The sequence below is a fragment of the Oncorhynchus mykiss genome, chromosome 1 (genome assembly GCF_013265735.2).
Source record: "Oncorhynchus mykiss isolate Arlee chromosome 1, USDA_OmykA_1.1, whole genome shotgun sequence".
NCBI lineage: Eukaryota > Metazoa > Chordata > Actinopteri > Salmoniformes > Salmonidae > Oncorhynchus > Oncorhynchus mykiss.
Genome location: NC_048565.1, coordinates 26,940,237 through 26,956,132, shown reverse-complemented (window position 1 = coordinate 26,956,132; position 15,896 = coordinate 26,940,237). Strand labels below are relative to the sequence as shown.

The following is a 15,896-nucleotide window of genomic DNA, read 5'->3' as shown; positions in this document are numbered from 1 at the left end:
TATCAGTAACACCTGTTACACTGCTTATTGTTAAACTAAAATAAGATTTTTGGGTACAAATTAACACCATCTATTCCAAAATGACCACCATATTTACGCTGGATCCACAGCCTATACTTCTCGGGAAGAAATGAGAGGAAATACATCGAAACTTATCAGGAGACAGTCCACAGAAACATCGATTCTCCAGGTTTTCTAGCAGTTTATAGTGTTGTGTTCGATCATTTTGTAAATCATGTTAATAATCCCCGTGGTTTGCCGCTTTATTTCCCCGAGGAAAGGCACGCCTGGGGCACATTATTTTAGTGCCGAGGCTCACAAGAAAGCAAGTTTATCCTTCTTTGATGATGCTTGTTATGCATCGCCTCGATTGTGATCGTGTTTGGTTTCCAGTTAGCATAGATGAACTAGGCTACACTTAGGCCTAAACCGTTGTTATAAAGCTGGTAAGCGACATGAACAGGTGCAGTAGGAGTAGTGAAACCGAAATGGTGTCCTTTCTTATAAATAAAGGCAACAACGTGTCTCGAGACACAGGTGACACACTGCCAAGTTGAGAAGTGATGGGAATCCCCTCAAGCGTCTCTTCCTCCCAATGTTTTCATCATTTTACCTGATCTCAGCGGAGTTTTCATTATTTTCTGTAGCACTGGCGTCGTGATTGTGATGATAGGGGCCTGGAATAAGGAAAAATAGAAATAAAGAAGCAATCATTTGGAATTTGATCAGAAGTACGTGCGCAAGAGAATGGGCTAAAGGCCACCTGAACCGGGGCGAGACACTCCATCTCCACCATTCAAAGAAGAGGGTCTATTACGATTTTTTTTTAAAAACACAACTATAATGCTACATGGATGACAATAGGTTAATCATGTCATAACTGTATTTGGCACTGCGCCCTGAAGCAGATTCCATAATTCCGACAGCACCCTTTACGCACGAAACAGCGTGGTTTATCACAAAATCAAAACGTGTTACCTGGCGGTCCGGTCTTCTATGTATCAGCCGTTATTCTCCACATAGAGCACGGTATATTAAAAAGCCACAGTGAAACGAATACATTTAGAAGATAATCTAATTTAGTTGATTCTGCGAATTAAGAGTGTTTACCAATGCGGGACGTGGCAGGCGATTAACATCTCGTTGTTACGCGTAGTTCCAACGAATCGATGCGTAGGATAATACGCATGTATTTACCAATGAACCTGTGTAAAAGCCAGAAAAGATACATCTACATGAACCCCACCATACTATAGTGTACGGATTTGATAAGGTAAATATGGAAAACGGAACAATCATGGGCACGTTCAAAACAATCTTGTCTGAGTGCCGAAAGCGTGCGTAATTGTCTCTGCCGGTTAGGTTTTCAAATAACCTCAGAAAATTGAGAGTGGTGTCAAAACCACGACCATACGCTCACAATCCCTACAATCCCGAATAACAATCCCTACAGCAGTAAACAGATCAAATCCAGCGGGCTGTTAACTTAATTTCAGAACCGGTATAATTACTCCCATCTCGCCCGAGCATCACAGTAAAAGTAAACATCCTTAATATGGTCCCGCATACGGCAATTAAGATTCAATCTGTGGTGTCTCGCCACTTTCCCTTTTAATGACGGCACTTGCTCTCCGTCTATCTTTTAACCACAGCATTTGAAGAATTACACTGTTAACTTGGCCTATAATTGCTTGTCACTGTCCCCAAATTTGAAGCCACTTCCTAGAAACAATCATGTTTACACTCACACGGGTTGCCAACTCTAGTCTGTCTTTATTGAGTTTGCTTGGAGACTAATTTAGTGTAAAATTGGCTATGATGGACCGGGAGAGTGACTGCGCCTCCCCTCAGCGTGCTAGGATTGTGAGAGGAGAGGGAAACTCTATTGATGTGCTCACTGAGCAATTTGGGGGAAGGATTTTTGGGGAAGACTGATATGCCCTCTAAACAACTGCTTGTCGTATTCCCTCTAATCAATTTAATCGATCAGTTGTGGATTTTGGACCTGCAAAATGAATAGATTCATGTAGTTGTTAGTAGGCCTGTAGAGTATCATATTAGGCTATTCATTTTAAGTAGACTATTTGTTAGTCCACTGCCTCTCGATTATATTCCACAAAATGTATTTATCAAATTAATTGGATGAGCTGCAAACCTTTCATGTGATCATTTATTAGATTCACATTATGAATCAAGATTCAAACCATAACTCACATAGCCCTGGTCTGTATCTTAGTGTGGCCTACTATGACAGCAATATAATAGCTCGGCCTATGTATAACTTTGCAAGTGGCCATATTTTATACAACTATTACTTCAAATGTGATTTCAGTGTCTCTGCTATTAACTCAACATACTCTAGAGCAACATTTCTTCGTGCCTAATCCTTCAGGGAGCTGGGACCAAAGTGCAGCTCTCTAGAGAAAACATTCCTCTATACCAGTATTTACAATTACTCAATGCAATTCATATTCAATGCACGGAGCCACTTATGTAGACTACACTAAAATGAGCCTGACATGTTTCTCCAGTAATTGTATTTCCTCTCCTTTAACAGTGCTTTTATTTGCGTGTACAGCAACAGTGTGTTTTTGCCAATTAGCCACAATATGACATGGCATGTCGGGTGTCGATTCATGGCTCAGCAATTATGAGTGGAGTTTGAAATAACCTACTGTAGTCTACACTGTCTGAAGCCTGATCAGAGTGTTCTGGAGGTCACGTCTATGTGGATACCTTCCCATGCCGGATTTTCCTTGGACTCAAACCATCAATATCTTTGAATATGATCCACCTTTCAATGCCAGTATTGGAATATAGTGTTTTGCATTATAGGCAAAGTAGGCTAATAACGCACATATGTAAGTGTTCTTTAAACATATTTGTAAATCTATATGGCTTGTTATAATATTGCATAAGAAGTGCTGTCATCGAAAAATAAAAGCTCAAATTGAGGTAGTAGTAAAATGAGGTAGTGAGTGTGTATGTGTGTACAATAGTGCATTTGCGTGTGTGTAGACGTGTATGTAGGCCTATCCCATCTATTGATCATTAGCTGAACGGCCATACGGTAGCTCTCCAAATGACGAGAGCTACGGACAGGAGAGCTACGGTATGGCTGTTCTATCCCTGTTACTTTAAGGCTCTGCTCTTCCCCGACGTCGTTCTAGGGCCGCGTTCGAACTTTGCAAGAGCAGAAAAGATGGATCGCATGAATCACTCCAGTCAATGGACCGGGAATGTGCCCATCTGCTGGTGTATGCGAAACGATAAATAATCATTAGCCCATATCCTCAGACAGCACCTTGGCTACTCTATCACTGACCCTCACACACACACACACACACACACACACACACACACACACACACACACACACACACACACACACACACACACACACACACACACACACACACACACACACACACACACACACACACACACACACACACACACACACACACACACAGAGAGTGAGTGGGAGGAGTAAATACACATATTATACAAAATTTAAAATGTAATTCAGCACCTGGACAGGATCTTTCCCTAGTTCTGGTAGACCTAACCTCCACTACAGGCCTTACCAACAGCTCCATCACAAGCATCTCCTTAACCTCTACAAATGTAGTTTACACCACACAAATGTCTCTGCCACACAAAAATGTCATATCACTTTATCCCTGTGAGCCCCACCTGTTCCATGGTAGGTCGAACAGAAAAGGAGCATCTCCCTCCCTCCCTGCCCAGACTACTACCACCACACTGCCCAGACTACTACCACCACACTGCCCAGACTACTACCACCACACTGCCCAGACTACTACCACCACACTGCCCAGACTACTACCACCACACTGCCCAGACTACTACCACCACACTTCCCAGACTACTACCACCACACTGCCCAGACTACTACCACCACACTGCCCAGACTACTACCACCACACTGCCCAGACTACTACCACCACACTGCCCAGACTACTACCACCACACTGCCCAGACTACTACCACCACACTTCCCAGACTACTACCACCACACTTCCCAGACTATTACCACTAGATACGGCTGCCACTCTGGTTGCCACTCTCCACTCTTTTTCTGCCCTCTTTGACGCTTCACTGCCAACACTGAAACTACATGTTACAGAATCAGAACATCCACTGAAATATTTATACATGAAGCAATGAATAAGTTACGTGTAAACGAATGAAGCTAGTTTTCTAACCCTATCTCTCATTGCTCAGTTCATCTCGCTCCACCAGCCTAGTAAAATCAGTGCATATGGCACATTCAGTCAGTCATGTCAGAATAATATCAACTTTCCAAACAGCCAAAGGTTATGCACCCCTCCCCTCCTCTCAGCTCGCTCCATGGATCACTCTATTCTAGATCTCTGATGACAATCTTTCCTCACCCACTTTGCACCATGAAATATATATATTTTTTACAATGCACAGCACATACGGTAGGCCTATACATACATACACGTGTGAAACATATGAAAGCAAAAGGGTGAACTGGCTCATGGTGAGAGGGGGTAAGTGTCATGTGGTGAGTAGGGTGTATGAAGCAGGGCGGAATCTCTTCTTCCATTGCCCCTGTCTTGTGATATGAGATTACTACGTGAAAAGTGTGGAGGCCAGCAGGAAATCTGGGTACATTTCCATACATGGGCCTCATTTTCCCTGTCAGCTGTTTCCCTGACATTGAGATAAAGGATGAGGGAGGGCAGAGGGTGAGGTAGGGTGGGTGCCAGCCTGGCTGTCTCCCCACCACCCTGCTTGCTAGGCTGTGACATGCTGTAGACAATTTCATTTCAGTCCATCTCCCTCAATCAAATTATGTTAGAGGAAGTAGACCTTGGATTGACCGCCCAGCAACAAAAGCCCTGTACGCACAAGCTAAATTCATAAACTAATAGGTGATAAAGATTTTTTTTAAAGGTCACAATAAAAGGTTACCCATAAATACCTAGATAAACAAGATTATGTAATCATTAAGACATAAAACAAACCACATGGACAAGATTCCATTCCCTTCTCTTTAAATGTTTATCATTAGGAAGTAGAAAGTGTGAGAAAAGGGGAATGAAGAGAGCAAAAGAGAAAATGGGAGAAATGAACACAACATGATCTTTGAATAAAGCAGTAGAGCTTATTATACCAGCACTAATTTTCCCCCCAGGAGCTCATTAAAGTCTTGAGAGTGAGCAGCAGTAAGAGAAGAGTGGTGGAAGCCCCCAATCATCAGACTGAATCTCTCTCTCTACAACGGATCTTGGGCCAGGCAGGCAGCACGTCACTGGGAACAACACACACCGCCATACACACATAAAGAACATCAACGTGGTTCTTTGGTTCTCAAGAGCACGCACACACATTAGATCTTGATCATCACTTACTCCAGCCAAATTTTTGGAATTCATTGGAAGATGGATAGAGAGACGGTCATATATGTTATGCCAACTAGGTTTCAGCAAATTAATCGAGAGTTTCGGATTAGGTTTAAGAAAAATAAAAGTACCACGTATATTTTATTGGATAAATGCAAATAAAAAACAATAGATAAATTGATTGATTGGTAAATAAAAGGGAGGATATGTCTCTTCTAAATATCCACATGTATTTTACAGTTAATAATCAGAATAAAATTCCTTTATAGTTTTTCTGGTATAGTTTCAGTTTAGCCACATTTCGACCGAAACAAGAACAAGAAGCATCAGTAGTTAAGGGCAGCCTCATAATCCACACACAATCACTACGTTTTAACATTAAAATACGGAAACACAGATATTCAACCAGATTCTGTTAATCACATATTATATCATATAGAAACTTTCAGATTTTATATATGTCCAGTATACAGCAAGAGTCTTTAGAGTTTCAGCAATCATCCAATCATGACAAAGCAATCATGACAAACCAATCCTTACTGGGTGGAGAAGGCTAGAAAGAAGAGCAGCAGAGGGGAGGATAAAAGAACATGAGAGGAGTAAAGGAGAGAAGGAATATTGAACAGGGGATCAATAAACATAAATAAATGGGGTGGGGAGTGATGAGGACTTGATGGTACAGTACTGTATCTGTCTGGACTTGAAATGACAGAAGTGGATGGGATGTAGAAAATGTATTGTACACAGACATAAAACAAATAAAAATGGAGTCACAGAAAATGGATGGGGATGGATGGACATACAGAATGTGGAAATATGGTCGATGCAGCTCTCTGACACTGTAGGTAATATAGACACATTCCTCAAAGCAGATGCAGAAAGAGATGAAGCGGGGGAAGGGGTGGACTTGGCCTCTAGGTTTTACTCTCTTTAATGTTTTTAAATGATAGTATTTCTGAGGATAAAAAAGTTTTGGCTGTCCAGAGCTGTAGTCAGGCAGCGGAGTGAGTGAGTGTGTTGGAGAGCCTGCCCAACTAATTATACCCTACTCATCTCTTTAACTTCCTCTCCCATATATTTTTCTCTCCTCTTCTCCCTCTTTCTATATCTTTCATCATCTCTCTCTCTCTGTCTCCAGTCTCCCAAGCAGCCGAGCTCAGAAGAATTAGTCCCTCCAGTCTCCTCTCTTCTACATGGGGAAGACCAGGAACCCAGAGAATGTGGAGTACTTCCAGCCCCCCATGAGGTTTCCTCTCTCTAGTTTGAGGTAGGCTCGGTCCCCCTTCTCCATTTGGATCAGCACTCCGTTACTGGCAGCCTCGCGAGTCACATCCTGGTCCCCAGCGAAGGCTGAGATCACAGGCCATCCATTATGCATCAGGCTTACCTACAGGAGAGGACATATACTACAGTTACAGATGGTTAAATACACCCACAGCTCCACACACACGCACGCACGCACGCACGCACGCACACACACACACACACACACACACACACACACACACACACACACACACACACACACACACACACACACACACACACACACACACACACACACACACACACACAATACTAGAACACAGAGGACACAGACATGAACATTACATAATTTCACTCATTCAGACTCATGCACGGTTCACCCTCCTTGTGCCGAGTTTAAGAGAGAAGAGTAAAAACACCCATTGTCTGATACATGCCCTTAACATTCAAATAGACACCATCTAAATCATGAATAAGAGTGCATTAAAGAGATCCAAACACTCATCTTAGGCCTGAAAGATTAAGACGTGCTAGGTTTTAGAGCGAGATAGAGCGAGATAGAGCAAGAGAGATGTCATCTAAGAGAGGCAGGACAGAGCAGCCTCTGTTCAGTGTGCTAAATGAAACCACAGTGAGCAGGGAGGTGGACTGGAGGAAGCCCAAGCCTCTACATTCATCACTCCCACCCAGCCAGGGCCCAGGGAAGACTCATTCAGCTCCCACCCAGCACCATCCCACCCACACTGAGAAGGGGAGAGGGAACCTCGATCAGCTGGATGGTCAAACTGGGGGAAATCCCTCTTCTGTGGCAGTGATGTATGGAACTAATGAACTAGTGACAGAACAGTGGCAGGATGGTCCTGTTCTCAGCAGAGTAATGAGGGGGAAGCTAGGAAAAAGGGTGAGAGGGTGAGGAACACAGACCACGTGTACCAACTCACAGCCTGACTGAGCCCTGTTCAGTGTTCTCTGTGAGTCTGATAATCACCACCCCTTCCCCAAAAACACCACCACTCAATCACGCCAGCCACTGCAAATTACAGTGTAATGTGTAAATGGCATAATGGCTGGTGCATGGTGTCAGCATTCCATTGAGCTGCTGAATTCATTAACGCGTAAGCACCCAATTAAGCCCAGAGAGAGAAGGTTTAGATATATATTTGGTGAGTGTGTTTCCGCCCACAGTTTAATGCAGCACTTAGCTGTAATGAAAAAGAAGACATTGTCCTCTCATGACACATAATTTCCTGTCCAAACAGACAGATGACAGCAGTGACGTGACAACAGACCACTTTCTCTCTACTCGGTGAAGGGAAACACAATGACTGGCCAGTTGACAGCAAGGATATATTTAGAAATGTCATTTTTTTTTAGAGAAGTCATCTTTAAAAGTATGGTGCACTTCAAAAAGTTTTTTTTTTTTACTTGATCAAAGTTGCATAAGGGAGACTATTGGAGAAAAGTGCTAAAGAAATGCACATCTTTTTTACAGCGGTTAGGGTGGCTCATAATAAACACTCATGTGCTCACATGATTTCAATACCTTATGCAATCTTCACATCAGCTTCTCTTTTAAAGGGAGACTTCTACTTCATATTAATAATCTCCAGCATCACCCCAACATCAACATCTGTGAAAATGGCACGTTTCTATGTTTTGTAGTAAAAAAAGATTGAGGAAGATAAGTGTTTCCAATGACATCATCGGTGTGCATCGTGTGAGTTTGACCAATTGTGAGTAGGCATTGCCTACCAATTGCCTACTAACTGTCTACTAATTGGTTGATGATGTCATGGAAACACTTATCTTCTTCTGCCTTTTTTTTTTACTACAAAACATAGAAACGTGCCATTTTCACAGATGTTGATGTTGGGGTCATGCTGGAGATTATTAATATGAAGTTGAAGAATTGTGAAATTTCCCTTTAATGCATGTGGAGGATGGTCTCAAGAGCCCCCATCCCGTATAGTGTGAGGTTCTGTAGCCTTCATATCTCACTCTCAGTTTGAATGGCTGTTTGCCTACTCTTACATAAATGAAATGAAGCTAGCCCGCTAAAGTCTGCAAGCACGAGCCAAGTACCTTTAAGACTGGGCTAGTAGAAAATGTGCCCAACTAGCACAGATTTTGGACCAAGGCTAGTAAAAACTGTGGTCTACATGCCCCTCTGGCCAGTGCCCCAAATCCTGAAATTCCATCACTAGTATAGGGACTCATACTAAACTACTGTTATTGATTAGTTGGGTAATAGATTTTTTCAGGGTTTAGTACTTTGTAGTTGGGGCTCATATGTAACACTCAATGACCATGGTGTATGCTTATGAGGAGGTGAGATATTTATGGATGTTTCAAGATGGTAATGCCTGTATTCCCCCTTCAATAGCAAAACACTGGAGTTGTAAGACACTCCTGTGTCCACATCCTTCTAGAAAGAAACTGGAACATTTTCAATCTCTATCTCAACCAATGTAAATATATTTTTCTCTCTCTCTCTCTCTCTCTCTCTTCTTCCCTCCCTCTCTTCTTCCCTCCCTCTCGTCTTCCCTCCCTCTCTTCTTCCCTCCCTCTGTATCCACATGACAAACGGTTCTAAGGCAATCAAACAGTGTGAGTTTTTAACACAGCAGTTGTGGCTGTTGGACTAGTGAACTGCGCTGTGAATCGTCTCCTTTTTGTTATTTGATTTCCAGATATATGGAGGATGCTACATTTGTTATCTTAAAGTCATTATATCTTTTGTGACAAAATAATGAACAGTGAAAAATGTTTTAGTGTACTGTAGTTAGTTGCATGAGTCAGGTGTCTGTAATTTGTACCTCTGTTTATGGTTAGTTGGACTCGATGACATAATGGATGAATATGGTTTTACAGGGCTTTTCCTTTTCTTTTTGCTTGCCTGGTTTGTGTTCAATTAATTAATTTAGCTTCCAATATGAGATGAATATGAGAATGTAATACTGTAGCCCTGTGGATTTCACTGCATAATTAGACCAGGGTTTAATTAGTGAAATATGCAATCTAATTAAGAGGGGCTGGTTTTAAAAGCCACGTTGTCTGTGTTAAATGTTATTTAAAGAGGGTTACATCTGATCAAGTGTATTCGCTTATTTAGCGCACCAAAGGATTAGGCTTCTCCATTTGTAGTTCTTGCATGGGGAACATGAGTTGTGAGTCGCTGCTCGATGGATTTGCGCGGCAAAATATGTTTATGTGTATGTGAAACTGTTTGGGTTTGGTCTATTTGGACCTGTTTAGACTTTTCACCTGCTGTCAAATGCAGACGCCAAGTCACGCAGCAGGACAGAGGGAGTTCTACGCTGCCGCTGTCCAAGGTCCAGAAACCGCACCCGCAGCTACTGTACTGGCTAACTGGCTGTTCCTGCGCCAAAATGGCTCCATACGTTTATCGATTAATTATGATGCAGTGGCTGACTTTCATCTGCAAACTACCATTTTCTCTGGGGAATGACATCTCACAAATCTACAAAATATTTATAGGGGAATCGTTTTTGAATGTGCTAGTGTATTCAACTTTTATGAGGTCTACCAGCGGGTGTGCGTGCGTGACGCACACACACACGCACGCACATATTAAATAAAGTATTCATTATTTGTAGGCTTACAGTGGACTGACCTGGATCGTTTGGCGATTATACACTTTCACCACGTGGAAATTAAAACTGTAAATCCCTTTGCGCGGGGCGATGAAATTGCTCCTTTCCTCGTCGAAATTCTTACCAACGTTTACAAGTATCTGGGGAAGAGAGAAAGAATGTAAAAAGGGAAAAGACACAACAACATCAAAGACACTCGTCGTTGTCATAGTATAAATGCTTTATAATGTCTTTCAATTACAAAATTAAAAGGAAATCACGGAATGCAGCCTGATATGTTGTAGCTCAGATGGCATTTGACTATAACTTTGTTAGTTTCAAATTAAAACAATTACAGAAACCAAGTTAATCATTTTTGGAATTAATCCATCGATTAAGTTTTGAGGCTCAAATGACTCATTTTGTGAGATCCAAATCCGCCCAAGCAGAAACATTTAATTTAATTGAATAGCCATTTGGCGGCGATTAACCTTTTGAGATATGGAGTAGCATGGATTAATACTTCACCCTCATGACATGGTATTACATTATTTGGAGAGATGTCAGACTTCATTTCATATCATCAAAATGAACTTAAATATTCAAAGGCTTACTACTTTCAACTGTCTTTATCTATACATCTAATATATATATATATATATATATATATATATATATATATATATATATATATATATATATATATATCTAAAACAGCGAGCCTCCATTCTCCACCTCACGAATAGAATAGCCAGTGAGCTTTTTTTTTAATAGATTTACAACAGTCATCCAATCCCCTCCAGACACTCGCTCTCCATGACCAAGGTACAGATACAGTATGATATAGCAGACAGACAGTTCAGTGAAAGTTACCTGGTCAAAGTAGATGACCATAGTCCGGTTACTCATCTCCGAGGGCTCGTGGTTTGTGTTTCTCACCGCGGAAAAAGCCACTTTGGCGCTCCCGGAGCGCACCGATATCCCGAGCGCAGTCCCGGTGGGATCCGAAGTTGGGTTGGAATCGCAAACAACCAGACATTTCCCCTCGAGTACGATGGGTTCCGTCTCGTTTTGAGCGTTCACTAGAGTCACTAGCCACACTGCACCCAGTAGGAGCGTCAACATTACGGCAATTTCCCTATGCACTTCGTTGCTGTATCCCGCACAAATAAAGGGATACTTTTCTGATTTATCCGATAGATAATATAGTACTTCTTCTCTTCCGCAAAATTCAGCCAATTAAAATGACCAAATCCTTTTCGCTTCTTGAATTAAACCTCTTGTGTGTTTCTCTAAGTATTGGAAAAGGTCAAAGACAGATTTGGTTTACCTGTTTATTTTTTATTTTTTAATGAAGAGTCCCCCTTTACACAGTCGTTCCCACTGTTAACTTTTTTCCCCCCTCTCGGCTCAAGCCTCCCCGCGCCTTCTTGTCACTCCGTAATCGAATAACCAGTCGAGAGCGGTACGAGGCCCTTGTCGAGTTGAAGCGCAGATGAATACATAGCGCGGGGTCTTCTTCTTGCGCGTTGAATTATTGATATGTGAGATATTAGAGCTGAAACACAAAGGCTCGGACGCGCTATGCTCCCGCCCGCTCCTTTTCAGCAGACTCCTCCCTCCGGGCCCCAATCACAGATGAACGTATCTCCAGATTTCCAATCGTCGCACTCGAGGCTGCCTCCCCACCATGTGACCGTGGCAGAGTAGTTTTCACGCTCCGGAGGTGTTTTACAGGTGGACTCGGCTCGAGTAGACACCGGCGCGGATGACGCCCCAATGTTCGAGAGGAGAACCTACACGGACCACCAATTATTTTATCAGCATTACTTAGATTTTGGACGCTGTGAAGAATTGCCAATGAAGAAGGAATAATAACAGGACGAAAATCGAACATCTGGATTCAAAGAACCACGGCAGAGGCGCAATGCAAGTTTCTTACCCTCACGTGAAAGCCTGAGTATTTTGTTTAGGGATATCGATCATGCATGAAGAGAGATAAGAGAGGACGTTCTGAAATGCTATATTGATCAAGAAATTGTACGACTCGTCAACGACAGAAGGAGTATTGCATTGATTATGAGAACGATTGAGGGACAATATAAAAATATAAACACAGCTGTAGATAAAACTCATAGGGGAAATAAACTATTTTATATTTTTCTCTACCTCTCATGGGGGTACAAGGGAAAAGCGAATGTTAAACCAGGGAAGATGACTTGGCTTATTGTATTGTTTCACATGAGTCTTCGCCTGCAGTTTAAACATGATTACGGAATCAGCCTGGCATCTTTCTGTTCTGTGTATGTAATGTTATGAAGGCTATCGTTGCCTGCGGAGGGCCCTGTCCAAGTCGCATTTGACTAGGCTCGCTCTGTCTGCGCCAGCGCAATGGCTACATGATATTTAATAAATTAGATCACTTTGTTCCTTTGAGGTGGAGAGACAAACAAAACCACACGAAGAAAAAATGAGTGAAATAACAACAACTAACATTTATTTACTACATAAGTAAAGCGACTAATATAACATGATGATATCAAACACAATTTTAACGAAAGTTTATATAGTGTTCTGAGACGAATGACTGAAAGTTGAATGGCACTCTCAAAGGCACCAGTGAATGCTTTTCAGCACCAGAAAAAAGGACAGCTCCTGTCATGACAAGCAAACGAAAACATTGTGCAAGTCAGCCTACAATGCAATAAGTATCACTTAGATGAGATGCTGCACCATCGCACCAACACTGCCTGGTATGGCAACTGCTCGGCCTCTGACCGCAAGGCACTACTGAGGGTAATGCGAATGGCCCAGTACGTCACTGGGGCCAAGCTTCCTGCCATTCAGGACTTCTATACCAGGCGGTGTCAGAGGAAGGCCCTAAAAATTGTCAAAGACTCCAGCCACCTTATTCATAGACTGTTCTCACTGTTACCACACGGAAAGCGGTATCGGAGCGCCAAGTCTAGGTCCAAGAGGCTTCTAAACAGTTCCTACCCCAAGCCATAAGACTCCTGAACATCTAGTCAAATTAATATCCAGACTATTTGCACCCCCCCCCCCCCCCCCCCCCCCCTCCACCCCACTGCCACTCTCTGATGTAATCTATGCATAGTCACTTTAATTAACTCTACCTACATGTACATACTACCTCAACTAGCACATTGACTCATTACCGGCACTCCCCTGTATACATTGTTATTTTTTACTGCTGCTCTTTAATTACTTGTTACTTTTATCTCTTATTCTTGTCCGTATTTTTTGAAACGGCACTGTTGGTTGGGGGCTCGTAAGTAAGCATTTCACTGTAATGTCACTGTGTTGTATTCGGCACATGTGACTAAAACAATTAGATTTTATTTGATTTGAGACAAGATTCTGTTGCCACAGGACTCTGCTTCAGTAAAAGCACAAGTAGGAGTTTCAAAACCTCCAGCAGTTCTATTGAACTAACAAGCAAGGCATGTCAAAGTGAACACACATACCCTGAATGGAAACCTCTCCCAAAGCTCTTTTTTTCCCAACATCCCATCCCCTTATCACGTGTTAGTTTGAAGTTCTGCAATCTTGTGAGAGGATAATTGTCCCTTTCCTCCTTTGGGGATGCATAAAGGTATGGAGGTCAGGTGGAGAAGGTAGGAAGACTCAGGGAAAGTGATAAGTATTTTATGTGTCGGGGGGCTAGGGTCAGTCTGTTATATCTGTAGTATTTCTCCTGTCTTATCCTGTGTGAATTTAAGTATGCTCTCTCTAATTCTCTCCTTTTCTTTCTTTCTTTCTTTCTTTCTTTCTTTCTTTCTTTCTTTCTTTCTTTCTTTCTTTCTTTCTTTCTTTCTTTCTTTCTCTGTCTCGGAGGACCTGAGCCCTAGGACAATGCCTCAGGGCTACCTGGCACGATGACTCCTTGCTGTCCCCAGTCCACCTGGCCGTGCTGCTGCTCCAGTTTCAACTGTTCTGCCTGCGGCTATGGAACCCTGACCTGTTCACCGGACGTGCTACCTGCCCCAGACCTGCTGTTTTCAACTCTCTAGAGACAGCAGGAGCGGTAGAAATCCTCTCAATGATCGGCTATGAAAAGCCAACTGACATTTACTTCTGAGGTGCTGACTTGTTGCACCCTCGACAACTACTGTGATTATTATTATTTGACCATGCTGGTAATTTATGAACATTTGGACATCTTGGCCATGTTCTGTTATAATCTCCACCTGGCACAGCCAAAAGAGGAATGGCCACCCCGCATATCCTGGTTCCTCTCTAGGTTTCTTCCTAGGTTTTGGCCTTTCCTAGCCCCTGTGCTTCTACACCTGCATTGCTTGCTGTTTGGGGTTTTAGGCTCAGTTTCTGTACAGCACTTTGATATATTAGCTGATGTAAGAAGGGCTATATAAATAAATTGGATTTGATTTGATCAGGAACATTTCACCAGAGAAATCTCATGCACTGTTTCCTGCAAAACTAGACCCACCCACACAAAGAAGCTCTTTTACAGACTGCAGTTTTCCATAATACGCACGCACGCACGCACGCACGCACACACACACACACACACACACACACACACACACGCAGTGAGACAGTGAGACAGTGAGAAAGTGCATGTACCACCAAGGTGTATGGCATCAAATCAGCGTATGAGATGGCGCTGTCGATCAAGATGAAACATCATTGAGCAAGCAAACACTGAGTCAAGATCGCAGAGGATGGTTCCCGCAAGCAGAGGATGAGTACCATGAGTGCACAGACCAGTCGGGAGCGCAGAATGTTGCCGAGCGAGCAGAGGATGGGTCCTGCAAGCACACAGGCAGCAGGGGCATGCAGATTAAACTAGAGTTGCATTGTGACTTTGAGAAAGCAGAATATCATTGCGGCAAGCAAAATATTAATTCAAAAGCAGAGATTTTGTTTTATTTTGCACAAAGTCAGAATTATTATGGCTAAACCCCACCAACAGTGCCTTGCGAAAGTATTCGGCCCCCTTGAACTTTGCGACCTTTTGCCACATTTCAGGCTTGAAACATAAAGATATAAAACTGTATTTTTTTGTGAAGAATCAACAACAAGTGGGACACAATGATGAAGTGGAACGACATTTGTTGGATATTTCAAACTTTTTTAACAAATCAAAAACTGAAAAATTGGGCGTGCAAAATTATTCAGCCCCCTTAAGTTAATACTTTGTAGCGCCACCTTTTGCTGCGATTACAGCTGTAAGTCGCTTGGGGTATGTCTCTATCAGTTTTGCACATCGAGAGACTGAAATTTTTTCCCATTCCTCCTTGAAAAACAGCTCGAGCTCAGTGAGGTTGGATGGAGAGCATTTGTGAACAGCAGTTTTCAGTTCTTTCCACAGATTCTCGATTGGATTCAGGTCTGGACTTTGACTTGGCCATTCTAACACCTGGATATGTTTATTTTTGAACCATTCCATTGTAGATTTTGCTTTATGTTTTGGATCATTGTCTTGTTGGAAGACAAATCTCCGTCCCAGTCTCAGGTCTTTTGCAGACTCCATCAGGTTTTCTTCCAGAATGGTCCTGTATTTGGCTCCATCCATCTTCCCATCAATTTTAACCATCTTCCCTGTCCCTGCTGAAGAAAAGCAGGCCCAAACCATGATGCTGCCACCACCATGTTTGAC

At 42.5% G+C, this 15,896-nt stretch overlaps 1 protein-coding gene across 1 annotated transcript; it reads right to left on the bottom strand.

Moving 5' to 3' along the window:
• Window positions 1-5,040: 5,040 nt before the first annotated feature.
• On the bottom strand, window positions 5,041-11,910 carry LOC110520069 (cerebellin-1). The gene is made up of 3 exons (XM_021597084.2): window positions 11,129-11,910; window positions 10,297-10,416; window positions 5,041-6,783 (listed from the first exon to the last, which is right to left on the bottom strand). The coding sequence occupies exons 1-3, from the start codon at window positions 11,378-11,380 to the stop codon at window positions 6,586-6,588; spliced, it is 570 nt and encodes a 189-aa protein (XP_021452759.1). The 5' UTR covers window positions 11,381-11,910; the 3' UTR covers window positions 5,041-6,585.
• Between the last annotated feature and the right edge of the window lie 3,986 nt (window positions 11,911-15,896).

Excerpts from the sequence above, each read along its gene's own strand:
- LOC110520069 (XM_021597084.2), bottom strand. The coding sequence starts at position 11,380 with ATGTTGACGCTCCTACTGGGTGCAGTGTGGCTAGTGACTCTAGTGAAC. Across the intron at positions 10,417-11,128 it reads TGGTCATCTACTTTGACCAG|ATACTTGTAAACGTTGGTAA; the intron begins GTAACTTTCACT and ends TCTCTTCCCCAG. Across the intron at positions 6,784-10,296 it reads ATAATCGCCAAACGATCCAG|GTAAGCCTGATGCATAATGG; the intron begins GTCAGTCCACTG and ends CCTCTCCTGTAG.